The sequence below is a fragment of the Coturnix japonica genome, chromosome 13 (genome assembly GCF_054131305.1).
Source record: "Coturnix japonica strain WE chromosome 13, WE-NBRP24, whole genome shotgun sequence".
NCBI lineage: Eukaryota > Metazoa > Chordata > Aves > Galliformes > Phasianidae > Coturnix > Coturnix japonica.
The window spans coordinates 8814870-8841195 of NC_140675.1; the positions used below are offsets into that span (position 1 = coordinate 8814870).

The 26326-nt window shown below is 39.8% G+C and overlaps 2 protein-coding genes across 13 annotated transcripts; one reads left to right on the forward strand and one right to left on the reverse strand.

Annotated features, from left to right (window-relative positions):
• Positions 1-88: 88 nt before the first annotated feature.
• On the forward strand, positions 89-14804 carry RSPH10B (radial spoke head 10 homolog B). 9 transcript variants are annotated; one of them, XM_032447672.2, is made up of 20 exons: positions 89-786; positions 1506-1581; positions 1833-1901; positions 2134-2307; positions 2750-2835; positions 3467-3587; positions 4558-4734; positions 5379-5520; positions 6013-6134; positions 6595-6784; positions 7466-7577; positions 8214-8293; positions 8396-8544; positions 8950-9057; positions 9997-10170; positions 10715-10766; positions 11298-11408; positions 12017-12209; positions 12529-12785; positions 14656-14804. In XM_032447672.2, the coding sequence occupies exons 1-19, from the start codon at positions 524-526 to the stop codon at positions 12749-12751; spliced, it is 2622 nt and encodes an 873-aa protein (XP_032303563.1). In that variant the 5' UTR covers positions 89-523; the 3' UTR covers positions 12752-12785; positions 14656-14804. The 9 variants fall into 9 exon arrangements, 7 of the variants coding, with proteins under 7 accessions (XP_032303563.1, XP_032303564.1, XP_015732109.1 ...); XM_032447673.2 differs by having other exon boundaries at positions 12529-12781; XM_015876623.3 differs by having other exon boundaries at positions 12544-12785.
• Positions 13365-26096, reverse strand: CCZ1 (CCZ1 vacuolar protein trafficking and biogenesis associated). Of its 4 annotated transcripts, none has more exons than XM_015876629.3 (15): positions 25890-26096; positions 25161-25258; positions 24945-25038; positions 24773-24847; positions 24324-24371; positions 23693-23776; positions 21587-21762; positions 21055-21136; positions 19927-19988; positions 19124-19235; positions 18164-18197; positions 17705-17822; positions 15978-16136; positions 14793-14920; positions 13365-13718 (listed from the first exon to the last, which is right to left on the reverse strand). In XM_015876629.3, exons 1-15 carry the CDS (start codon positions 25986-25988, stop codon positions 13663-13665), a joined length of 1425 nt encoding a protein of 474 aa, XP_015732115.1. In that variant the 5' UTR covers positions 25989-26096; the 3' UTR covers positions 13365-13662. The 4 variants fall into 4 exon arrangements, 3 of the variants coding, with proteins under 3 accessions (XP_015732115.1, XP_085369926.1, XP_085369927.1); XM_085513800.1 differs by lacking the exon at positions 25890-26096 and adding an exon at positions 25554-25672; XR_014933760.1 differs by lacking the exon at positions 17705-17822.
• Between the last annotated feature and the right edge of the window lie 230 nt (positions 26097-26326).

A 26326-nucleotide genomic window follows, 5' to 3' on the forward strand; every position in this document is an offset into this window, starting at 1 on the left:
GAGCGCCGCCGCCTCACGGCCTCGCTCTCCGCCTCCTTCCCGCCCCGCGCTCGGCCGTTGGCTCCCGCCGATCCCCGGCTGTGCTCTGCGCATGCCCGGCCGTCGCCTTGGTTTCCGTGCCGCGCTGGGATGTGATCCCTGTGTCTGTTACCTGGCGGAACGGCCTCGTTTCTGTAAGCCGTAATGTTTAATTAGGCTGTGTTGAGCCCCGGTAGCTGCAGCTGTACGGGATGGGAGTTGGCCATCACATGTGATTAAATCCAAGCCCGAAAGAACTGCCAGGACAGACGGGCACCTTTGTGTAGCAAAATAAACCTCCTGCAGTCGGGGTAATTTGAGGCTGGCCCTGTGTCTGACAGCTGCAAAGCGGAGCTCTGAGCAGTTACCGTAATTACGGTGAAGAACTGCTGCACTGGATGCCCTTTGGTGTCTGTTTGGTTTCTGTATCGGATAGAGGGGGAAATCTCTGCGTAAGAAGGCAGCAGGTACTCAGGAGGAAAGCAGAGGTTGAGGCATCTCAGTTATGGCGAAGGATAAGAAGAAAAATGGCAAGAAGTCAGAGAAGTCCGCACATCCTGTTCCTGCGCACAGTGATACTGCTGAGAGTGAGCCCACAAAGCCGACAGGTCCACAGGACTCAGCCAACGGAGTGGAAGAAACAGAAGCAGGTGAATCAGTGTCAGAGGAAGTATCAGATAAAGAACCAGAGAAAGCAGAGGAACCCCCTGTCCAGGATGTTTTTTCATGCTACGAGGATCCCATCCTTACGCAACTTGTTGTGGAACGGTATGTTTGGTACAAGTCTGTCAGTAGGAATTGTTGTTTAGGTATCCCTGGTATATCTGCTACATGTAATAGACACATAGGTTAGGCTCTTGATTTGAGGCACTGAGTGAAGTTCAGACCCAGTAGCACTGGTGCCATGTTGCAATGATGCACTGAGATTCTGCTGCCTTGCTTGGGTCCTGCAGTGCTGCTGGCACTTGCTGCCTGCCGAGAGACTTGTTCTTTAGTATGGGCCAAATGTGCGGGCACTTTGTGTAGAAAACTGATTCACATCACTTAATTGCCACTTGCTGCCCTTGGGTGTTTAGGGCTCTTTGTATCCCTGATGGAAGTCCTGAACTGAGGGAAACAGGTGAATGCCATTTCTTAACAAATCCTTTGGTAGTTCAAGGAAAGTGTTTCACTTAGTTTCACTTACTCACCAGGTTGCCTGGTTGTAAGCTAGTAAATGCTAACAGCGTGATTATTATTATTATTATTATTATTATTATTATTATTATTGTAAAGGGGAAAAAGATTGAGGTCTGAAACAACAGAGTAATGGTATAAAATACTACAGGCAAGATGCTTAAAGCTGCAGATTTTGTATCTTGTGTAGAAAACAGAGTAAGGGGCCTGCATGCAATCCACAGTGAATCAGAGTTATTTTATGTCTGCTGTGATTTTGGTTTCTTGGCAGCAACTTGGAGTGTTCATCTCTTAGTTTGTTTTCTTTGCAGCTATGAAGGTGACAAAGTTAATAGGCTGTATGAGGGTGAAGGCGTTGCATTTTTTGAGGGAGGAAATATATATAAGGTGAGTGCCTAAATTAGTAGTAGGAATCAATCAATTTAATCTTTCTAAAACAAACGGGCTGTTTCTTTTCACGTAGATGAAGGCTGAGTGCTTGAAACGTGTGAGTGCTGAAAGCTTTGCTGGTTTCTAGCATTAAAACTTAGAAACTCTTACTGGGAATTTCATATGTTTGTTTGGGTTCTTGTGGTTGCTGTTGCTTTAGTTGTGGTGGGAATGAATTTGCTAACAGTGTCATTCTCTTCAATTTGTAGGGCATGTTTTCTGAAGGGTTTATGCATGGACAGGGAACTTACACATGGGCTGATGGAGTGAAATATGAGGTAAAGTGCAGTACACCTTACTACTGAACGCTATTACAGCCAATTAGATGTGTACATTTGAGTAAAGATGTTACAGTGATTGGTACAACACAGTTGGTAAATGCAGACCTGTGGCAGTGATCGCAGTAACAGAACTGGGTTCTTGGAGAAAGCTGGTTGTATCTTCCTCGCTTTGAGGAGGAACAGAATAATGTACCTTATGTTTTTTAAATGCTGTAATTTAATCTTTTAGGGAACGTTTGTTAAGAATATGCAGATGGTTAATGGACGCTATACCTGGAAGGATGGCAGTGTTTATGAAGGCTCAATTGAAAACGGACTTAGGCATGGATTTGGCTTTTTCAGGAGTGGTATCCATCCGGTTTCTTACATTGGTTACTGGTATAAAGGCAAAAGATGTGGAAAGGTAAATAAAAACGGCAAAGGAGAACACAGGGTTTGGTGAATATCTTCTAGAAATGTGATTTCTTTTCTGTAGAGGTTTCATAAAGATGTCTTATGTCACTACACAGCCTGACACTATATAGAGATTCCTGGATGGTAACATCAGCACCTTCTACGAGGTCATGAGTACTAAGTGAAACAGTTGGGTTGGGATCTTGTTAGTAGCAGAGAGGATGAATGGTATGTCAGAAGAGTAATTGGTGTGTGCTGTGGATCATCCTTTTGGTTGCTCCAGTTGACAAAGTCAAAACTGCTGCCTGCATCTATAGCCACAGAATGATGTTGCTACCTGTAAGGGACAGAGTGATCACACCTCCAGGATGTACTTAGGCAGACCAAGGGACATTTTTTATGTGTATGGTTATTGAGATATTATTTTAAATTGACTGCATTCTTTGTTTCAGGGCACCATTTATTATGACCAGGAACACATGTCTTGGTACTCAGGTGACTGGGTAGATAACGTTAAAGAAGGATGGGGAATAAGACGGTGAGGAAGATACCGCTTTGGTTCTTTTTTTTTCTTTTTCTTTTTTTTTTTTCCCCCCGTAAAATATCACACTTTTTTTCCTGTTGTTTGAAAACAGATACAAATGCTACAGTTTCATAGTCGTATGTATTTTTTGCAATGGAATCAATAATTGTGTGGAATGCTTGATGGTGGTAAAACAGTCCTTCTCTGCGACTTAAACTTGTATGTCGGTGTATTTATCCTGGTTATTGCTGAAAAGAAAGTCTTAACAAGATGAAATAATTCCACCCCAGCTCTGGTAAACTGGAAGTCAATGTTTCAAAACCAGTCAGTTCAATTGATTTGAATTGGTGGAAATGCTTTTGTGATTAAATGAATTATTTGGTCTAATGATATATAAACTAATAATTTGTGTAGTTATGATGAAGGCTCTTCAGAGTGAAAGATTAGTTCATTTTTTTACAAAGGTTTGTACATTAAAATTGAGTAAACAGTGCATTCGTTGAGACTTGCATATCCATGTTAAGCCAAATTACACTAAGAAATGCCGAGTTTATTAATGTTGAGGTTTTGTATAAACCCTATAAGACCCACTTAGGAGCTCATTCCTAATGAATCCTAACCCTGCTTAAAAATACTTCTTTCCCAGCTATAAGTCTGGAAATATCTATGAAGGTCACTGGGAGAAAAATGTACGTCATGGAATGGGAAGAATGAGGTGGCTGACAGCTAATCAGGAGTATGTTGGACAGTGGGTGTATGGCATACAGGTATTAACTGCTTCCTTAGGATCTCTCCAGTTGAATGTCTGTCCATCAGTCAGTTAAAATTCTGTAGGTATTGTGCAGTATTAAGGAGCTGGACGTGATTTTGCTAGCAGAGATTGAGAAGATGCACTTGTAACTTGATTCTCATGTTAGCAGTGCTCATCTTTTTGTAAAGGCTTTTAACTCAAGTCTTAAAAATTGTAATTTAATGAAAACCTTCTTAAGTGACAGAAAGGAAGTTAAATGTTTGCTGCTTGTTATATCTTGAGATAAGACTTCACTATGACCCGTATGTGGAGATTTATCAACAGCAACTCTTAGAGATGTCTGGATTGTTCTCATTTGTAAGGGTTTGAGTAGCATTGCTACTAGAGCTGCTCTGAAAGTAATGCCTCCTGTTTTATGATTTTGGCCAATGTCAGAGGCAGCTGTTGGTGGGATGGCAGCAGAGGCTGAACCTTCCCACCAGCATTCCATGATGTGCTGTTGCTGTGTGACAGATGGCAGCAGAGGGGCACTCTGACAGAATGGCGCCTGACATGGGAGTGTGGGTGGAGCAAAGGGGTGGAACTGAATTGCTCCATGTGGAAACAGTGACACTTATCTGTGCTAGTGAGTGTTTATGGAGACTGAACAGTGGCTGTTGGTTCAGTGAGGTGAAGTGTTTCCTCAGTGGTGATAGCAACAGTGGGTCACTTCTGCTAATGCTGATTTGTATGTGTGCAGTATGCAGGCTCTTCACTGGTGGAAATACATAACTGATGGTGGTGACTGTTGAAAAATAGTGGTTTGTAGCTGAGAATTTGCTCTATGAAAAGTTGTTACTGTGCTCCTTGGATCTGTTGTAGTTTCCCTGGAAATAAACAGGAGGTGTTACTTTCAGAGTGACTTATGTCATTCTTCCAGAATATAGTCCTTGTAGTTCTCCCAGAGACTTTTTAAAAATATTTTTTAAGACAAAAATATTTTTCAGCATGGATATGGAACCCACATATGGGTCCTGAAGAGAACGCCTGTATCTCAGTATCCCTTGAGGAATAAGTACAGGGGTGACTTTGTGAACGGGGAGCGCCACGGCTGGGGGACGTTCTACTATGCCAGCGGAGCAGTGTATGATGGACAGTGGGTTCATAATAGGAAGCATGGCAAGGTATGTGCTGATAAGTAGTGAGACAAACCTACAGGCAATGCCCGAAAAGACCTTTATGCTCTTGTATAGTGGATTTCTAGATTCCTGTACCAAAAACTACTTTTCATTTATGTCGTGTATGGAAACTGAACATAAAGCACAGAGAATAGTGAAAGCAGATGGGCCCTCTCAGGGACCTTCCTGGGCCACCATTTGACTCTGTAGTTAGAAGCGTGTTATGCATATAATGTAATACATTTTACTATTTAGATTTTCAGTGCAATGTCTGCACGTTGACTTTAGCAGCAGCTGCTCAGTACTTTTCCTCCTGTGAGCTAATGAATTTCAAGCTACCCTTGCACAGGAGTTCTCATATTAGTAGATTATCTTGTTTTTTAAAAAAACTAGATGCACAACTGTGGGTAGCTTGTTAAAATTAAGAAAGGCTACAGTTTTTCTGTATGGGGGGGAGTGTTGTTCTCTCAATGTGTTTATAAAATTAGAAGATATATTGACAGTTCTTTAACCCAACCATGTGCTTTAATGGATGACATAATATAAAAGGTATGAAAAGTTTTTTGTTTTACTTTTTCTTGTAGTTGCATTTTAACCAAGATGGCTAAAAGTAAATTTAATTGAGAACGTTAACAATTGAATGTCTCTAGGGCAAGTTTGTCTTCAAGAATGGAAATATTTATGAAGGAGAGTTTAGTGATGATAAGATGGTAGAATATCCCGCTTGTCAGCTGGACGCAGTGAGTGCTGCAAGGCTGGATGCCACGTGCTCAGGAAGTAGCTTTGGCTCTGGTGAGTAACTTAACACAAGTTCTAACAGCTTCCCTTACCTTTTGTTGCTTGTTTTTCTATAATGTTAGTCTGTTTGTACTTATTCCAAAAACACAGACCAATTTCTGTGGAGAAATTGGGTGAAGACAAGTCATTTCAGTAGTTAATGCTTTTTGCTTCTATGTGTCTTATTTCTGGTGTGTGGCACTTGGGGTGATGAGTTCCTACTGCATTTTGTAACAGTTTGGAAACCGTATTGACTTGAAGTTTAATAGCATGTGTAATATCTGCTTTTTTTTTGTTTTGTTTTTGTTTTTTGTTAGTGGTTGGATTTGGAAAAAAAAACCCTCCTTTTTGGTGGTTATACTGTTGGTTATTAAAGAATATTCTGCTCATTGTAAAGGAGGCTGTTATTCCCTGAAGTTAGTAAAATAAGTTGAAATTGTGTATGTTTTATTTTCCTCATGTGTATGTATTTAGTTTTCTTTTGGTTCTAATATATTTATGTTTTAGAAACCATGAGAATCATTAACAACTCAGAAAATCCTTCCGCTCTGGGATCAGATATTGAATTAGATATATCCTCACTGCTTGACTTGTTGCCAAGTGAAGAGAGACAAGAAGAAGTGAAACAAGTAAGAGCTTTCTGCCTTGGGGTATTTAGGTATTTTTTTTCTCCAGCATGTTTCTTATTGTCTTATTTCTAACTTGGATGAATTAAAGTCTTTCCATTCATGAGTTATTCAGAAATCCAAAGCCATGGGAACAGGAAGGCACAAAGAACAAATAGGCAGTATCAACTCTTCCTAAGCAGCCACTTGGAAGCAATAAAAAATATGTAGTGTGTTTTGAAGGGCAGTCAGCAGCTGCTTCCATTACTGCAGGGTTTGTCTGCTAGCAGATAGAGACAAATTTATTTTTGTCCATCACCAAAACATAGGTGTTGTAACTTCCTTTGAATAATGCTGTCCTGAGCCCTAACCAGAAACATACTCTGGAGTGTGTAATTTGATAAATCAAAGCCTTATATTCTCCATATAAGCTGATTTCTAATTGCTATGAGACCGTACTGAAAACATGTCCTGCTTGTTTTAGGTAGAATTTGCTGTGTTGAGACATATTACAAAACTGAGAAGAGTTTACACATTTTACAGCAGTTTGGGCTGTGATGATTCTCCTGACAACACCTTCCTTATGACCAGGCTCCAGTTTTGGAGGTTTCTGAAGGACTGCTGCTTTCATCACTCCAGTGTAACTCTTGCTGAAATGGATCGGATATTGAGCGGTTTGTATTTCCTTTGATGAGGGTCTGGAATCAAGGAATTTTATTAGTGAAGTTGTGCTCTTGTGGTTAAGCGGCCAGGAACCAGTCACACTGTGCCCGTGGATTCTCAGTGGTTGTATTAATGCTTTTATAAACACTTCAGGGGCGTAAGTGAGAAAAGTGCAAAATTAAAATACTGCTTAAAAAAGGCTCTGAAGAGCTATCTCTTTAAAAGCTATGTTTGTTCCTGATCTTTCCATTACAGTTAAATGGAGTTTTAAGAAATTTGAGAAGGACAAGTAAAAGACAAAAATCTTTAATATTTTTTTCCATGTTCTTAACTGGGGTTTGAATGTAGTATTTTTTCTGTAGAGCTAGTTAGTGAGTCAGCTATATGTAGACTGCGGGTGGACCTTTACCACAGTACGGGGCACACAGTATTGTCCCTGGTACACAAAGGGGTTAACTCCAGCTCTGCTTCACCTTCCTGAACATTTGGAAAGAGAGATGATAAGATTAAGGTATAGATATACTGTGTTCCCTTGCCCTGGTTATTTGAAGATGATGCAATGCATGGTCTGATTTGTCCAGGACTGCTGTTTCACAGCAACAGTTAGGGATGAGGAGGGTAGGAATGTTATAAGCTCATATGGATTTTAATCTACATGATGGTAATAGAGGGTATTTTTTCAAATTTTTTAGGTGATAAAACACCACTTGAGGAGATACATTCCCCATATGAGACTTTACTGTTCAAAACGTTTTTATCTCGCCTTATTCATCTGTCATTTCATGTCTATCACGAGGAGCACAAGTAAGTTTCATCTTTCAGTGAAATTTATTTCAAAGTCATGGTTTATTTATTTATTGATTGTTTTTCTTCCCCTTTCCTTTTGTTCTCCTCTGCACAAGGCATCTGCTTTTACCCCCTTGGTTGTTCGTTCTCTGGTTCTGATACCAGGCCAGGTATCCCAGTGACTGATTCTGGGACTGCTAACAAAGTACTCCCAGGTGTGTTTTTGCAGCAGTCTCACGTTAGTGCTTTGGGAGCTGGTGTATGTACATAGCATGTAGCTTTTTATTATGCTATATAAATAGTAGCAGATGTTTTCAAATAGAAAGGTAGAACACAGAATTCAAGTGGGCTTTTGATTCTACTACATGAGGATGCTTTAGGAATGCCTATGTAATGTCTTTGATATTAATGAAACAACATTTTCATATTGAACATAAATAAATGTGGAATCTTTTCTCTTTGGTTCTATGAGTAGTATTCAGGATGGCCTTGAGTAGAACTGTTTTCCAAGAGTCTTGAATTCCACTGAATTGTCCAAAAAAAATCTGTTGTAAAGTCTTGCAGGATAAATGTACTCAAGCAAAAATAAAAGCTTTCTTTGTACTTTTTGTGGGGGTGGGAAAGAAAGAAAAGTAATTTTTGTTTCCATTGTAGAGATAAAGGTCCTTACCTGCAGAAGTGTTTCACTGCAATGATGTCCAGGAATGTTATTCCCACTGCATGTCATGTTCAGGGTAAGTAAGAATTTCTTCTGTGCTGTGTGCAGTTCATCAATTATTACCACAGATGTCCTGGTCTTACTGTAACCATTGCTTTTTCCCAATGAATTTTTTCAGGTTCCTTATTTTCTGAATGCCATCATGCTGTTTTTGCCATGAGGTACATTGACAAATGCTGGGAAATATACCAAGCGTTTTGTCATCAGAATACCAGACCTCCGTTTGAACCCACAATGAAAATGAGGCAGTTCCTCTGGATGCTGAATGTAATCCTCTAACTGCTTTTTTTCTGTGTGACTGGATGCACTTTGTTCAGTTTATATGGGCATTTTGAAGTTCTGCCTGTGACTTCTGCACAGTTGGAAAGGTGTGAGCGATGCTGCTTGTACAAACTACCTGACAGATGTCATACATATTGTATGTAGTATTTGATTGTAGTATCAAAATTGTAGTATTTGATATTATTATTCATGAGCTTTCTTGATGTTTTTTTTTCTTAACATTGTTTCTGAAATATCAGAAAAATTTCTATTGGATTCTAAGGGGCCAGAATTTCAGTCTGTCATTAATTTTGTTGTGGAAATACCAGTTGAAGCCAGTACCGATTTTGACACAGGCTTTAAAGAGTGCTGGGTTAGGTCTGTTAACATGTGATCTTTGATCTTCCTCAGGATTTTAAACTTCTTGGCAAACAATTGACTGCTTCAAGACTTGTGGAAATACTTTTCAAAGAAGGTCCCTCCCTACATGACAGCAGAAGTACCAACCTGGAGCAGGAGGTGTGTATGGTGGCGAAAATAACAGCACATGTAGTAGTTCATTGCTACAGCAACAACTGAAATTTAATTTAAGGAAGTGTTGCAGCTCCCTGTCTGCTAGGATAGGACTAAAATGTCATTTACTGTGGAAAAAATGAGGACTACAATCTTTGTACTGTTTTTATTTTCTGTTGCTCTGTGCCTCTATCTTCTAGTTTAGCTTCGTGTTCCATGTTTTGATTATTACTGTACCTGTGCACTGATCCTACAGGTAACCTTGACAGAACTTTAACACAGGGTGCGATACCTGGTTAATGATGTGTGAACTGCCAACTCAATAGACAGCAGCTGTAGAAGGTTCTTCAGCTACCAGCTGGCATGCCGCATGCTTGAAGAACTGCTCTTATTTAGTGACAGTATTGGCGCAGTGGTTAAAGACGCTGCCTTGCAACACTGGGGCCCGGAGTTCGAATCCCCCCTGTGGCGCAAGTGGTAGAAGTGCCGCTCTGCTACACAGGGCTCGAATCCCGGGGGCTGGACTCGATGATCTCTAAGGTCCCTTCCAACCCGCACGAAACTATGAAATGCCACAAGTGAATTCGTGATTTTAAACAATATCTGATACACACTGTGTGTGTTAATAAAGGATTTGTTATGCTCCTGTTGCTGGGGGTTGTAGAAGCATCGTATGCAATCGCACATGGTAAGTTTTGGCAATGCTGTATGTTACTACTCAGAGAAGTTTCTTGTAACTCCAAGTACAACAAAAATCCTGGTGGTATTTTAAAGAGACTTGTAGAAGGCATAACACAGTATGTCACCACCTGAATTATTGGAGCTTTGGCCATCTTCATTTTTTCATCTTCATTTATTTTGAGTTCCTCACTTGCCTAAGCACAGGCACCTGTACTGAGACTGTGCAAAGATTAATGAATGAAACACTCTTTGTTTTTATTTTAGCTGGTTCTTCTTGAATTTCTTGAAGCTCTTCTTCATTGTGCATTAGTGTATGTTACCAGTGATATGATGAAGGAGCAGGTAGATCGAGATAATGAGAAAAGTAACTTAAGAATGGAGAGTTTCTCTGAAGGAACTGCAAATGTGCCTTTCTACACACAGAGTTTTCTCTCCCAGGTAAAGTGGATTGATTAAATATTATTACTTGTCCACTTAAAGAGAGCAAAGTCAGGTCCTGCAAAAGCCCAAACATGGGAACTGAATTCCTATTTTTGTATAAGCACTCATTTGAAGGAATGGTGGCAGATGCGCCTCTCCTGCTTTAAGTGGAGTATCAAAACTGATGTGTCCTTAGAGATGTTGGTGTGTTCCCGGAGGATACACTGTGCTTTTCTGTTTTTGATAGTTTTTTGAATAATGATTTAGTAGGTTGTAAGATGCTGCCTGTGACACTGGTGCACCCTGCTGTGGGTGGCAGAAAAGCCAAAGTAATTACAAGTTTTGGAAGGGGCTGGCATTTCACCTAATGTATGTATGAGCCTAAAAGTGGAGCATTTGTATAGCTAACAAAGCATTTTCTCCTGTAAGAACCCTTCGCTATTCTTATTTGGAATAGTAGTTAGTATTTTCTACATAAACTAAAGCAGAACCATGTGATTTCAGTATTGAATTTCAACACAAAAGCCAGCATTTATTAACTGAATTTCAAACTTCTTGCTAGGTGCTGAAACTTTGTGAAGACAGAGGAGAAACCCTTCAAGAATTTCAAATAGGTGAGTACTGTACTTAATCATAAGCATCCATAGACAGAGGTGGGTGATAAAGGAGATACACTCTTGCTACAGCTTTAAAGGTGATTAAAACAGTAGTTAATTGTTGAAACAGTTGGGCATACTGTAATTACGGAGGGTGGAGGCATTCTTTTCTGTACTTACCAAGTACCAAGGGGTTTACCTCTTCATGTTTGGCTTCCAACAGCTGCTATGCTCAGCTGGGTGAGTTTCAATCTCTGAGCTTTCAGAGATTTTTAATTACAAACTATCATATTTTTCTTTAAGAAAACTAATTTGGAAGCTTTTTAAAATATTTTAATTTTTACTTGTCAGTCCCATACATTTGGGCATGGAAACAGAAAGTCAGACTCTGTACTGCATATCCATTATAGATCTTTCCATTGGCACGGAAGATTTTCAGCCACCAGCACAGCTGGAATGTCAGTGGCAATTTATTCTTGTTTATGCTGAAGATCAGCATGCAGAATTACAGACAGAGTCATTCCAGCTGTTCTATGTTTGCAATCCTAGACAGCATCCCGTCATCCCACACAACTCGTGGCAGCATCGAAGATATTCAGCCATTGCCCAGTTGGGATACAGAAGAAGAACAAGATTTCTCTCCAGCATCAGAATGGATAAGTAAAGCAATCCTATTCTAAGACACAAAATCCTACTTGCCTCTTCTTTAATTGTGACATTTTATTTATATATGCAGATTTCAGCTTATCACAAGAGGGCAGTAGATGAACATCATTCATTCTGGAGATGAGTTTTTGAAGAAAAAAATTTAAGAAATTATTTAAAAAACAGCGAGATTTAATCAACGAGAATTTAGCAGGCTCTAGGTTACTTTGTCAATAGATACAGCCATTGGATGTATTTCTGTTCTTTCAGCAGACATTTCCATCCCTTTGTTCCCCCTCCTACAGGAGCCAAAGGTACTGAACTGTCATCAGATTACGGCATAATTAAAACATTTGTCACAGGACTAAAGGGGAATGTTTATTCTAACATTGTTCCCAGACGTGATGACTGAAGACCTTCCAAAGGGCCATCCCCTTCCACTTGCAGTCATAAGCTACTCACAATTGTCACCTTGCATTCTATGCAGAAGCAAATGTGCATTGCCCACAGATGCAGAGAGGAGCATCAGTGCAGCCAGACTTTTATGTCAGAATTTCAGATTTGAGATGTTGTATTCCAAAAGGAATGTTCTTACGAATACACATTTAATTTGCATGTTGCAGATGAACTAGAAGCCCAAACTGGAAAAGATGAGGAATTTGACTGGTGGATGTATCAAGTGGAAATCTTTTTTACAAACAAGTTGTTTCCAGCCTATGAGCATGAAAAAGCATTGAAGGCAAAAATAAAAGAAAATCAAATACGGAATGCTGAGTTAGCTGAGCTGAGGAGGAGGAAGGATGAGGAGATGGCAAAGTGAGTATTTTACCTTCTATTAACAAAATAGTACAGCCTACCACAACCAGCTCATTTAAATATGGAATGTAACATGCAGAATGTAACTTATGTAACTTAACGGCTGTCAGGACTAATGATTACAGGCTGCTTTCAGGCTACAGAAATGTCTTACCTGGCACTTAATCCCTGCTCTATATAAGGGAAGTCAAGTCAAATGTGTTTTTTGCATACTGTAAGTTGGACTTGGTCTTCCTGCTTCTCAGTTCATACTGTAAATAGAGTTGCAACTGCTTGGCCAGTATAAATGTGTCTCCCTCACTGCAGTATGTAAATGTAGATCTTGTTCACTCAGACTTCTTGCTGAAAGAGAAGCAGAAGATGCAAAAAAGCAGAAAGAAGCTGCAGAAGGAAAAGCGTCACTGGAGTCCAAGAGTATAATTTTTGAGGAGTTAGAAGAGCCTGGTGCACAGTTAGCACCCCCTCCAAAGGAAGAGGCATCTACTGTACCACCCCCAGTTGTTACCAAGGTGCTCACAGGAAACAAGAGGAGGAAGAAGTAAATCTTCTGATGAGATCCACTAAACTGACAAGTATGTAAGTGTTCTATGAAGAAAAAAATACAAACCAAACTCTACACCAACTAACACTTCCACAGACATCCAAATCACAAGTGCTATTAAAGCAATATCTTCTGTTTTTGGAAGGAAACTAAACTTCAGGGCCAGCTGTCTGTTCTTAAACAAAGGGCGTTGGGAAAAAGAATATGAGGACAGTTAAATGAAGTGTAACCCTCTGCAGAAATGAACAAAGCTATTCCAGCAATCAACATCAGATAATTAATTAAAACTTGTTTCAGTGTTAAGGTGATGCAGAACTTACATTCCCTATCACAACAGTATTGCTAAAGTAAATGGTTTCATGTTAAATCAGGTTTACATACATGAAGTAAGTCAAGTATTTTTTGTGGTCCAGTCTGATTGCATTTAAGGAATACTTGGAGGTAGGAATGTGACAACAGAAGGCGTAAATCTAAGCAGTTGTTAAAAACAGGTCAGCCTAGAAACAGAGCTAGGAAGTTACTTGGCCAGAGCTCTTTTGTAACTGGTCTACTTTCACATCACATAAGCGTGACATCCTGCTCATTTCACACAAATCAACACAGAGAGCAAAAGATGCCTTTAAAAGTGTAACAATTATTAGTTTTATTTTATATTCCAGTAAAATATTCACGTAACATCAGAATGGAATGGTACAGGTGAATTCAGACTTGTTTTTAATTTCTTTGCACATACATAAACTTTAAAATCTAGAAATTTCATGATCAGTTTACAGATTTTAGTAGAAATTTTGATTCTTACAAAGCAAGTATTGCTTTACTATTGTCCTTATTCCAGTCAATAATATGACTAATAACTTTTCATGTTGAACAAGTGTCTGACGTTGACATCTTTCTACATCAGTCCTTTGCAGATCAATCCAAGAAGAAAATGTTATTAAATTGTGTTGCACAAAGCTTCTTTACTTCTTCTGTAAAACAAACAAGAACCCAACATTTTTAGGAATTATTACATTTTAAAGGGACCTATTGTAAGAACCAGGGTTAGCATCAAGTAGAATGTAATTAAATAGACAAAAAATGGGAGGTTCTGTAGGAATTTTTTTTTGTTGTTTTCAGTAAGAAAGTCGAGTCAAGCCAGAAATTGCAGCTGTCTGAAAGAGGAGCTGTAAGTGGCAGAAGTGTAAATGATGAGGAGTTGGCTGGACCGTTTGTCTTGTCAAACCTCTACAATGCAACAGAATACCCAGTTTTCACACAAGGAAGTATATTATAATTCTCCTTTTCAGAGGAAGGAGAGATTACTGGAGTCTGTTACAATGAATCAAGTTGGCAAAGCTTTTTGCTTTTTATGGTTTGGCAGACAATGGTGCAGGGGCAGCAGCACTTCCTGGGCTTATAAGGGACACAAAGAAACATGCACTGGTTCTGTATTACAGATTGATCCTGAAGAATAACTAACAGTCGTGTAAACCATGCAACCAGCTTCTCTTCCTAAAATTTAATTATTATGCTGTCATCTTTAAAAAACAAAAACAAAACAAATTCTTTCTCATCATCCATGTGACTAAAACAGTCACAAAATTGCTGCAAGTCATACTCAAACTACTCCTCTTCACAGCTTACTGCATCTTCATGTATGTTTGCCCCTTAAATCAGTCTTCAAAAAGCATTAAAAATAGACAATAATTGAATGAATACCAATGACAGGAGAGACATGATGTATAAATAACCTACTAATGGATCACTGACAAAAGTCAGACGTAACGATTTTCAACTAATACACTTCATCAATTGTTCCCCAGCTTCATGGAGTGCTTCTCTGTTTCCAAGGAGGAAGAATAACTCACTAAATATTTGGCAGCCATTCTTAAATGATGTTTCTGTTTTGTTTTTTTTTTTTTGTAGCTGATGGAAGGCAGACTAAACACTTATGGAAACTTACCTTGTCTTGTCTACATTTTGGATCAGATGGATTTTATTACTTCTTCACAGACAGATAATTTAGCAGTAACTATTTAAAGGTAATAAAAACCAATCCTTACCGTTAACTTCAATCAGATTTGCATTTTTCTGATTCAAAATGACATATAATTCTCTTTGGTCAGACTTCTTCCCAACTACCCAGTAATCACTCATTGCCTTCACAATAATTTCCTCATCTTCATCAACTCTGAAAGAAGTTTCAGAACATAAAGGCGATGGCTAACTGATTTTCAACAGTTTTCAGTACAAATGACTATGAGTAATGTCCTAATTCATTATGTTTGTATAGTATCAGAGTACTAACTTTGGCATAATTCATCAATCCAAGATGAAAACTTCCCAAATAAGCTGCACAGAATGATGTAGTCATCTAAGGACACAGTTCTTAATTTGGCTGCTGGCCAACCACTCTGCTCTGAAGAAAAAACTTCAGGGAGTTCAGGACACGCTTCAAAAACCGCTTTGTTACTGTGACCAGAGAACAGGTAGAGATGCTGTGATGATAGCAGGCTCTCACATATCAAGTTGTTAAACCTACAGCTCAACCATACTGAAGAACTAGGTCTGTTATATAAGGCTGTCACTAACCTGGTAATTCCGTAATATGCAACTTTTTGACTTAAAGAAAAATGAAAAACTTGAAAAATTCAAGTGGAACAACTGCCAGTCCCTAGTTAGAGCTATAGGCATCACAGGCATTTTGTAGTGAATGGAGGGTCGCTTCACTGTGAAATAGGTAAGAGGATACAATTTACAGAAAGCTAGTTAAGTTTTCTAGGAGCAGTACTGCAGTAACTGCAAGGTTTGTATTCCATTTATTGTCCAGCCCATAAAAGCAGCCAGTTATTTCAGAGAAGTGTACGATAGAGTACGCTGAGGGAGGTTTCCCTGTTCTTTGTTCTACTTAGCCTGAGATTAGCCAGACCTACATACAAAAGCACTAGATAAAGCTTCAGGTCCTTTCTGAGTTTCTTAGTTTCCCTAAAGCTTCAAACAGATGGGATTTTCTGATATAGTACACAGGCCCTGGTTCTCTCTTTAATTTTTTTTCTTTTTTAAAGCACAAGAAAAGTTCATGTATGACATACTGCTTCTAACCACTTAGTATGACTGCCATCACAAAGTCATGAAAGCTCATACAGAGCTATGAAAGTCATCCACATCTACAAGGCACAGAAGGTTCACAAATTAAAATCATCTAATGGCAGAAGGATCTGTAAGCCTACTTAATAGTTGAGCATTACCTAGAGAAGTCACTGTTGATATCGCCAAGAATCTTCATGAGGTCAGGATGTACAGATGCAAGTGATACACTGGGTGTTTTCCTCATGTGAATGGTACTCTTCTCTGCAAGGTTCATGTGATTGAAATAGATGAACTTAAACTGAGGCTCCTTCTCAGCCCTAGGAAGATTCACAAAAAGGAGAAGTGACTTGCAAATATTGTCACAGTACATAAGCACAGGACTCAGAGAGAGTAGTTATCAGCTAGTCAGTGTAAAACTGAGACCACCTGAGATTATTTTCACATTGAAGAGACCAAGTAAGACTCGTAGCAAAATCAAAGTTCGTTTCAATACTTAAATGAGAAAACAAAATGAAAAAAAAATCAGTTTTTCCTCTTCTTGGGCTAAGAAATAAACACACTGGAGTCTGACAGCCTGGTCCCATGTACCAGCTGTGTTTTGTTTGCATCTTTCTTATAAGCTATTTTTACTCCACTGTTTTGTTTCCTTGCCACATCGGCTCAGATTGGTTCCTAAACAGAGTCTTAGTCTTTAAATTGGGAATCTTCCATTCACCTCTTTAATTTTTCTACCAGAAAAAGAATGAACTACTCTGCCTTGATCAATGCAATTAAATATTCCATCATCAGTTGTGTGGCCAGGTGAGACTACGTTCAAACTCTTGCTCTGGTTATTCTTCTCCATTTCCTCTTTTATTACTATAATAAAACATCTGTAAATTACAGCTGCAATTCTGTAGAAACAATAAGAAATTAAAATGGGCAAAACCTGGCTATAGCGAGTGGTACTACAGGCTATGTATTATTCAGAATGAAGGAGATACTTTGATGACACTGGTCACCTTAGCATACAACTAGATAGACTTTCTCTCTGTCACTCCAATGAATTAGTTTCAAGAAACTGTATCATGTTTTCAGGACACCACAGCATTAAACTTTAAAAGAGTTAAAGCAGCCAAAACCAATCCCAGGTAACATGAAAAGACCCCCAAGTAGGCTGGGAAAGCAGGAGTCAAATCAACAAAATGAAGGAGGTGAGCACAGAGCCAGCAGTGGTGTTTTTTTTTCTTTAAGAAACTCAATGTTGGAATTGCCCAGGGGCTGTCTGTCAGCTTCAGGAGGTTCTGTCTTGCTCAAGAAAAGTTGCAAAGTATAAACTGAAATTAAAGCTTTACAGGAACTGCTGCTTTTCTATTTCAGCATGCAGGGAGATGGATGGTAATAATGCAGACTGAAGTTTTCTATCCTGTATGTACTTCTGCAAGCACAGGAACCCACACAGAACCATGCATCTCCACTAGTCAGCTAGTTTCATGTTCACATATGAAAGAAGCAAAATCCAAATATTCCCTCTGTACCTGAATACTCTGTTAACAGCTTGGGAATGAGGTGGCAGAATCTTGATAACAGTTAAGAATTCTTATCTTAAAGTTTACATGACATTTTTTGCAGCAGTTCTGCACATAGAGGAAAAAAGTTTCAACTACACAACGAACATTCATTCCTGTATAAATAACATGCATGTTATTACTTCAAGGAGACCTGAATATGCAACAACAGGGACTTTATAAATGCTTATGGTACAGAAGGGTAGATAAATGTTGTTTAAGGTACACAGCTAACTCAATGTTTTCAACATTTAGGATCATGTTACTCTTATATAAGCAGTCAAATAACCCTGATTTTTAATAGAGAACTATGACAGAAGCAGAAACGTGGTACAAACCCTGATATTCTCTTGTTGATGTTGTATTGTTCACATATGTCTGATGCTAACACAGTGAGCTGAGGCCCAACAATGCTGTCCAGTTTACGGCAAAACTCCAGTGTGGGTGGAATTGAAGCTGGGTGGTAAAGAAAAGGGAGAAGTAAGACTCCCTTCCAACAGTAGAGAGGGTACAGTTTGTGCAGCTGCTTCCCTTAAACATCACTAGAAGCCCTCAGACCAATTTCTCTTTTAATTATACTCATGCACTGTGCAAATCATCCATAAAGTTAACTTTAAGCAATACTTAGTCGTTTTATTGTGTCAGCTGAATTACCAGTGGAACAGAATCAAAAGACTGATAAAAACACTCAGGGAGAAGAAACTCAAGAAATTGAGTATTTTTCAAGAGTAAAACGAGTTTTATGCATTTTCTATCAACTGTGTTTCACTTCAGAAGTAATGCTAGCAGGTACTTACCATCAATCATAAAGCAGACAGCTGCACTCATGGCCTGGAACAAAAAAAAGGAAGATAAAACACAAAATCATTTACAACAGGTGACTTCAGCCACCTCAAATAAGTGGCAGCATTTCAGTAAACTCACACATCGGTCAACCAGTTTTTAAAAAATTACCGCTTTACTAAAAATTCACCCAGTTTAAAGGTAACACATCAACAGAATCATCTCTTTGCAATCATCCATAACACTGGATAGTTAAAATCTTAAACCCTGTGTATGGGAATTGTTGAGTCACAGCTTGAACCACTGACTGAGCACCTGGGGAAAAGAGTCGGTCAGCTCTGGGAGCACAGGTGAAGGCAATTCACCTGTGGGACAGGAAAGGGTGGAGCCTGACTGCACCCTTCTCAGACCTTATTTAACAGCTGACTGCTACTGGGGAAGGATCCCTTCCTGGTGAAGCTTTCCCCCGTGAACCTCAAATCTTCTGATACAGGTGAGCAATCTTCTTACATTCCTTTATAGCACCTTTCTGTTGTACCAATCCTTCTGTCATTACACCTCTGGTGTAACACCATTCCCTTCATACTGATCTGTCCAACTGCTATGCTTTGTAAATTGTGCTAAGATTTTAGTAGGAGAAACATAAAATGTATTAATAAATGTGTTCTATGCAGGGACATATATTTGCCATGAATTTCCTCCCCACCTATTAATACAATATAAAGGCAATTATGAAATCACAGAGTTGAAGGCTGGTATTTACTTGCAATAAATCATGATTTTGTGAAGGGTACAGGAGAGAGGATTCAGGTTTTAAAGCTTCTTGCTCAAAATTTCAAAGAGTCTTCTGTCTCTTTAATCTGGTCCTATCAATTCATGTCTGTATGCAATTCACAAGTATTTCACATCACTGGTTTCCTTATTGTATATAGATTCTTAGATTTGAGGAATAATTGCAGAGAGAAATGCAGTACCTTATAAACAATTAGATGAAGCTCCTCGTAAGTGTCCCCAGTGTTAACAAATATTTTGGGGAATCTGCATTTCGCTTCTGGATCGTTAAGATTTAAGGGTCCAGTAAGAAACCTGTAAAATAATTTCACAGCTCAAATGTGATACATTCTTGTATTTTGGTTTTTCTTATTTAACAGATGTTTGTGGAATTAGCAACTACTTGCATGTTCGAGTGGATCTGAATATGATGAGTACTGAGCTATCCATTGAAACAGAGAGCCCTTTTTCACTGCTACTGGGATAGCCTGCACCCTCTGTTTTCCACCAGTAGCTTTATGTAGAACAGCAGTGTACCAGAGGAACATAACTTTGAGGGGAAAGCCAGGAGAGCTTGTGCGTTTGCTTCAATCCCAACAGAATACACCATATCAGGCAAAGGGAACTATAGCATTTAAAGAAAGATGTCCAAATCCACAATTATTCAGATGTTGCCCAGTTGCTTCCATGCCCACCCTGACACACTGAGAACAGTATCACTAGAAACATGCACCTTTGTCTCAAATGTCTGACTGAAAGGAAGTGTCCAGAGCACTGCCAAAACTTTTCATGCAGTACATTAAGAACGGTGGGGAAGAAAAGGCTTAATTCCTGTTGCTGCATACTTCTTTTTTCCCCAGAGTTAAGTTTTTACTTTGTGCTGGTTACTGCATGGCCTATGGACTAAACTACATGTGGAACATGCATCCTGAAATAAATTCCTTCCTCTCAAAAACTTTGCCCTTGAGGGAAGCAGCAGTAGATGGTGACAGTTATTAAGAGCTACCTTCCGTAATGCTGTAGATTTCCTGGCATTTCGGCCCGTATTGGAGAATCTCTTCCTGCTAACTGAAGCAAAAAGCAACAAGAAAAAGCAGCTTAGAGGTATTTCCTGATAATTTTTTGTGGACTATTTTTAAATCATACCAGAGCAAACAATCTGCAAAAAAGATCATGTGGCTGAAGTGCAGGAGTTGCTGACAGGGTATTCAGATTTTGCATTTATTAATTTTTTACAAGTAATTTATGGAGCTCTGACAAGGTGGGGGTGATGGGGAGGGTAACTAACTCCTTGTGGTCTGAACAGCATTTCACACTGAAACAAACACTGTAAGTCAAATGTCCTCTTTTTGAACAGCTTGCTAAAAGCCACAGAAGCTTTTCAGTTACAGGTGGTGAAAAGGTTCTGCCAATAAGGCTTGAAGACTTTCAAAATTCACTTCAAGCAGTTTTAAACTTCAATTCACCAAGCCCTGAGCTGCTAGGCAAAGACTCAAGTCAATTAGGAGTTCCTAAGATACTGTTCATCAAATACAGCAATTTTCACATACAATGTATTAACTACAAAACAATACGACTTACTCAATTACCTTAAAAAAATCTTACAAGGGTTAATATGGGTTAACACTGCATATCTTTGGTAGACCCAAATGCATATTTTTAAATAATTTCATTTTAAGATAATACTTGCATTGAAATGCTCTCTTCCTATGGTAACAGAAGCGTATGAGAAGAGCAATAAGACTCTTTCAATCCCACTTTCCATTAGGTATAAAAGATACAGCTCTACTTCACCAGCATGTAGGCTTCACTGAGGATATTGGCTATGAACATACCAAACATGCTCTTTGAAGCTTGAGCAGGTCTCCACTGGTGCTATAAGGAGTCATTAGGTATCAACATTTAGGAAAGCCCCTATCAGGGACTCACATTCAAAGTACCAGCAGAATTCTAATATACAGTAATTGATAGGTGTGAACATTACTGACTTCAGTTGAGCGTCCCAAAAGCAACAAATCTCAGACATTCCCAAACTGAAACTTAAGGTAAGGAAGGGAGAAGAGATGCTTCTCTTTTATATTTTAGACTTCAGTGTTACAGGATAGACAGAAAAACCAAATCTGGTGTGTCATACCTCAGGCTCCATGTGTCTTGGGAACAGAGATGTTGTGAGATACTTGTACAAGATTCTCATATCGTCCTGTTCCAGTCCACTCCTACAGCACAGGGAGATGGAAAAATGCAAATTCTGTTTGTCCTGTGGTGCTCAGGTCACATTTTCCCCCAGTCACAACCCAGGCAACAAAATGGAACTAGGGGAGGTAGCAGCATCTCAGTGTCTTGGTAGATTAAATCTCACAATATTCATTTTAAATAAAATGTTATTTCCTAAATTCAAAATGCATCCAAGTCTGCTTTAAAATAGTCATGTCTTCCTGCTACTAAACCATATTCAGTGTCATAATTATGTGGCTTAGGCACAAAGTGAAGTTGTTGGTTTTTTTTTTTTTTTTAATCTTTCCCAAAAGAAACAAGTTTTTGCATCTGAAACAGCTCAGCTCTTCTGTGAACCTTCAAACAATAACATGCATAGCTGGAAGTGAACTGCTGTGCCATGCCAGTAAAAACCCCCCAGATCCCACAGAATAAATTATTGAAGTACCTACCAGATCAGCTGATCATTGTAGAGAAATGCAGTATATTTGACTATGTTTAGGCTTTCTTCCATCCTATTAATAAATGACTGAATTTTCAAGTAAGTCATTTTATCCAGTGGAAAGAAGCTGATTCCACAAAATACATCCAGCAGATCACAAGACTGTAAGTGCAGTGTCTGCAAGTACTAAGAGAATAATGGCCATTGTTTTTGAGAATTCAGAAAGCTTCCAATGTGTAGATTTAAATGACAAATTTGAATCCAATCCCCTGTAGTCAAGGCTAAGGACCCCAAAAAACTTCCAATTCTGCTTGTGCAAAGTCTACAAAATTGTAGGTCTAAGCTTACTATTATTTCATTGGCTGGCTTTTAAGGCCAGCTCAAGATTCTCTGAGAGGGTAAGAAAGCACAGCCTTTCACATAAGTGTTAAATTTCAGAAGTAGCTGTGGAAATGAGCAGATTAGCTCGTAACATGCAAAGGAAAAGATTATTCTCTTCCTTGACAGCGCATTTAAAATCACTGGGTAAAGCTTACAATCTGTCTGGCATCCTGGTCTGTGCAAGATGAGTTTGCCAATGGCTCCCTCTACAGTCATTTCACATTACCAAAACAATTACTTTGCTACTCAGGACAGCACGTATTACTACAATGATAGACCAGGAGGAAAATGTCCACAAAAATTACATTCATAGACACAAGACAGAATAGCCAAGTTACTTCTTATATCAAGTTATTACAGATGTCTTTGTCTACCTGGTAAAACAAACAAAAAAAGCTGCGTTCAACCAGGTACAGCCACACCCAGCACTGCTCAGATCAATCTGCCCATCTTAGCAGAATGATTTTCTTAAAGTTTGTACATTTCTAAATCAGATGAGAACATTTTTTTTACAGTTACATATTCCATGGTATGTACAGACGGTAGGACAGGTCTCTGTCACAATTTAAATCTCATTTTCTCTCACAGTTTCAGTGCAGACCAAGCATACCAAGCATGACCAAACAATGTTTGGCCAATTAATTCAATAAGCTTTACAGCAGAACATCTGCATGAAAGTTCTTTCTAAGCATGTCTTATTCTTCAGGAGAAAGAGAAGCATTTTTTCCCTTGGACTTCTTGGTTACACAAATCTCAGCACCTGCTCTTTCATCTTCAGCAGGAACTCAGAAAGGAAAACAGCATTTTAAGATTAAAGCTTTTTGCCACACTCTATTTTTGAATTCAGTCTAGAAAATGTAGGCAGCAGTTACTTAACAAGCCCTCCTTGTGCTGATTTATTCAAGGGCCTACTTCAGTCTTACAAAAAACCAAATGTGCAGACAGACAAAACTCCAAAATGAGACAAAAAAACACAAAGAGAACAATTTTTTCTTTTTAAACACCTGGCTAAAATGGCTACTCTCCACCTTGATCAGAGCTAGCAGCAGTCAGATGACAGTCTGCTGACAGCAGCACTCAGCTTCCTTCTGTGCAACAGACACACGGATGGCACCTTCTGAAGGCAGCCTGAGGAGATTTTTCATGTTGAAATTCAAGATTTTGCTAGATGTGACAATTCGAAAGGTACATGAATTATATTTGATTGACTTCCTGCTCAGAAACAGGTTTTACTTTCCATCTTTTTGCTCAAGCTCAGTTGAAGCTGAATACTGAAGACGAGTTATAACCGAGTTGTAACCAAGGCTTATTTTCTAAAACCTTATCAGGTTTGACTACTGATCCCACACAGGAAAGAAAAAAGTTAGTTCAATATCACCACTCCCCATTACTTCACAGTACTATGGAACCTGAATGTCTGTGCATTAGGCTGTGCAATCACTATCCCCAGGTATTTTCAAGAGCCAGGTTGGATGGGGCCCGGGGCAATCTGTTCTAGTGTCAGGTCTGGAGGTTGGTGGCCCAGCCTGGGCTGGGGCGGTTGGAACTTGATGATCCTTGTGGTCCCTTCCAGCCCAAACCATTCTATGATTCTATGTTAGTAGCAAACAGGAAGTATTTGGAAAAAGACTTTGTGTTGTTGCTGCATTTCTGCTGTGCATGCATTACAATCTCACTGAAGCCACATAGAGAAGATTTTTGCAGCCTATTCCCAATGCACTGTATGTGTTCTTACCCGGTGGAAGAATTTCTCTAGTCTCTCCTTCAAAACTTTTACACCTCCATCTTCCATTGCTTTCAGAAATGTGCCATTGAAAAGCTAGTGGTGAAAAGCAGTCAGTCAGTTGTGTCGGTGCTTTAATTTCTTGCAACGCAACCACAAATGTAGCTACATTACAGTAAAGCTCATGTTCCTCACTATTTCCACTCTGCATAGATCCAAATGTACCCCTTTATTGGGAACATCTTTCCAGTTTGCAGTCTCTATATATACACATAGTAGCAGGGTCAGAATTAAAGAATTCTCTATTAGTAGCAAAGTTACTTATCTGTGTTACTTCAGCATCTTGTTCTCTTATTTTCTAAAAGTCAGATTGATGGCCTTTATTCAGCGTTGAATACTGAATAACCATTGATAATATCTAATACCATCAAAATCAATTGGACTTGACAGAAATTAGAGGGCTCTTATTTTTACAGTAAGCTAATGAACTAATGAACAACTGCAATAGCTGAATTTTTCTCTTCCATCACCACGATTACAGCTTCAGGAAGAGAGCAGCCAACAACAATGAGCTTGCACATCCAGATGGTATCATGAGGATTTCCTCCACTGCCCAGAAGAGCCTCTGTGTTATTAACCCTACCTTGTACATGCTGTAGCACTGCTGCAGGACTGAACTATAGACCTTGTCCTGCAGAAAACAGAGCACAGCGTTAGTGTAAGCAGAGGTAGCATTTCAAATCTGTGCAGGCAATGCGCAGATCAGTGACATTGATCTCTGGAAACATAACCAGCATTTCCAGTCAGCACACAGAGATTACTTTATACATCTAAGCTAAGAAAATGAGTCCCCTCACATTTAGTATCAAAAGGATTATTGACTCACACACATGTAAGTTAATCAGTTATATTAATAATTCAGTTACAAATACTGTATTTCCCCAAGGCCAGCAGTTAATCTTATTTCTGACTGTTTTTTCTTCTTTCTCAAGAAAAAAACAACTTGGGTGTTTCTGGTGGTACACTTAAAACACAACATAACTGATTAAAATGGGAGGAGGAAAAAAGAAATAAAAATGAATTCAGTATTACCAGCAATTCTTCTTCCTGGTATTCATAGACTGGCTTTCCATCCTTGTGTTTTTCTATTATGGGGTTTCGTACAACCTAGAAGGTGGAACGGGCTGGTATTAGACAATGCAGAAAGCATTGAGAACTATCTGAGATGATGGCTTAGAAATATGCATATCATGTGCATAAGTACCATGACCATCCAGAAGTTCTCTTCAGGTTCATGGAAAAACTGCCTGTTCTTCTGTGTATGGAGGGATTTTGCGGGTTTTGTTGGACTAAAGGTCCTGGAAAGAAAACTTATCTGTAGATATTAATGTACACACACAAAAAGAGAACATGTATGATTGTGAAGTTTAAAACACACTGTTTGCACAGACAGAGTGGGTCACACAGTCAGACCCCATACCTGGTGAACTGCACTATGGCTTCACATAGTCCCACATTTCTAATTTTTTCATTCTTTTCTACTTCATTTGGGTGATAGAAGAGAATCTTCTTCTCTTCCTAAAATTTCAAATAAGAAGGAAAGCAAAATACATTTTAACAGCATCAGGATTGAAGAATATGCAGCTCACGGTTTGATTGTTGTTAAGTTCTAATCTCTGAATCTCTTAGGAAGAATTAGATCTTGTATATAAACTTGTACCTGTAATGACATATAAAAACATAACTAGCACACCAACAGTCAGCCCAAGGCATTTCAAGAAGGTTTATCAATTCCAAGGCTATTTCAATCATCGCCAGTTCCAAAGCCAGATCAAAGCACAACCAGCCTCAGAGCTTTCAGCTTTGTTATTACCTACAAAAAGTAGACGGTGTGCTAAAATTACAGCTGACAGCACCATGAAACACCGCCAGTGGTAACTCGGATTAACCCAAGTTTTCTAGTGCGTTACAGCGCGATGGATGAAGTCGATACCCCCAACGCAGCACCGACAGCCCGGCCCGGCCGCGGTATTTCACTGGCTGCCCCGAGAGGCCGCGGTCACCGCTCCCCGGGGCGGCCTTTGCTGGCGGGCTGTAACCGTGCGGGCAGGCGCTGCCGGGAGGGCTCTGGAGCGGACCCCGGGGCCTCTCAGTAGCGACCGGGCCGGGCTGCTCCTTTCCCTCTCGGCTCTCCCCCCAACTCCGGTACCTCTCCTTCTTTGGGCCCCAGCTTAGGGTTGTAGATGAAGAAACTAAGCAGGGTCGGAGCGAGCTGCTTCTCCTGGCCGGCTCCCCCCGCCGCCGCCATTCCGAGCCGTCAGCGAGCGCGCCTGGAGCCGGCGGCCGCCACAACAGCATCGGGAGCGGAACGCGGCCTCCGCCGGCACCGGCACCCAGCACTTCCGCCTTCCGCCCCGCACTCCGGAAGCGTACGGCGCCATCCCGGAAGTGCCCCCGGGCCGAGCGTGAGCCGCGCTCCGCAGCGCCCCCAGCGGCGGGGCGGACCGTTGTGCGGGGCGGCATCGTGCCGGTCCATGAGCTGCCGGCACCAGTCGAAGCGATGGCGGGGTGAAGGTACAGACGGAAGGTTCCTCACAGTGCGGGGCTGAGTCCGAAAGAAAAGGCTGTTTTGTCACGTTTCCATCC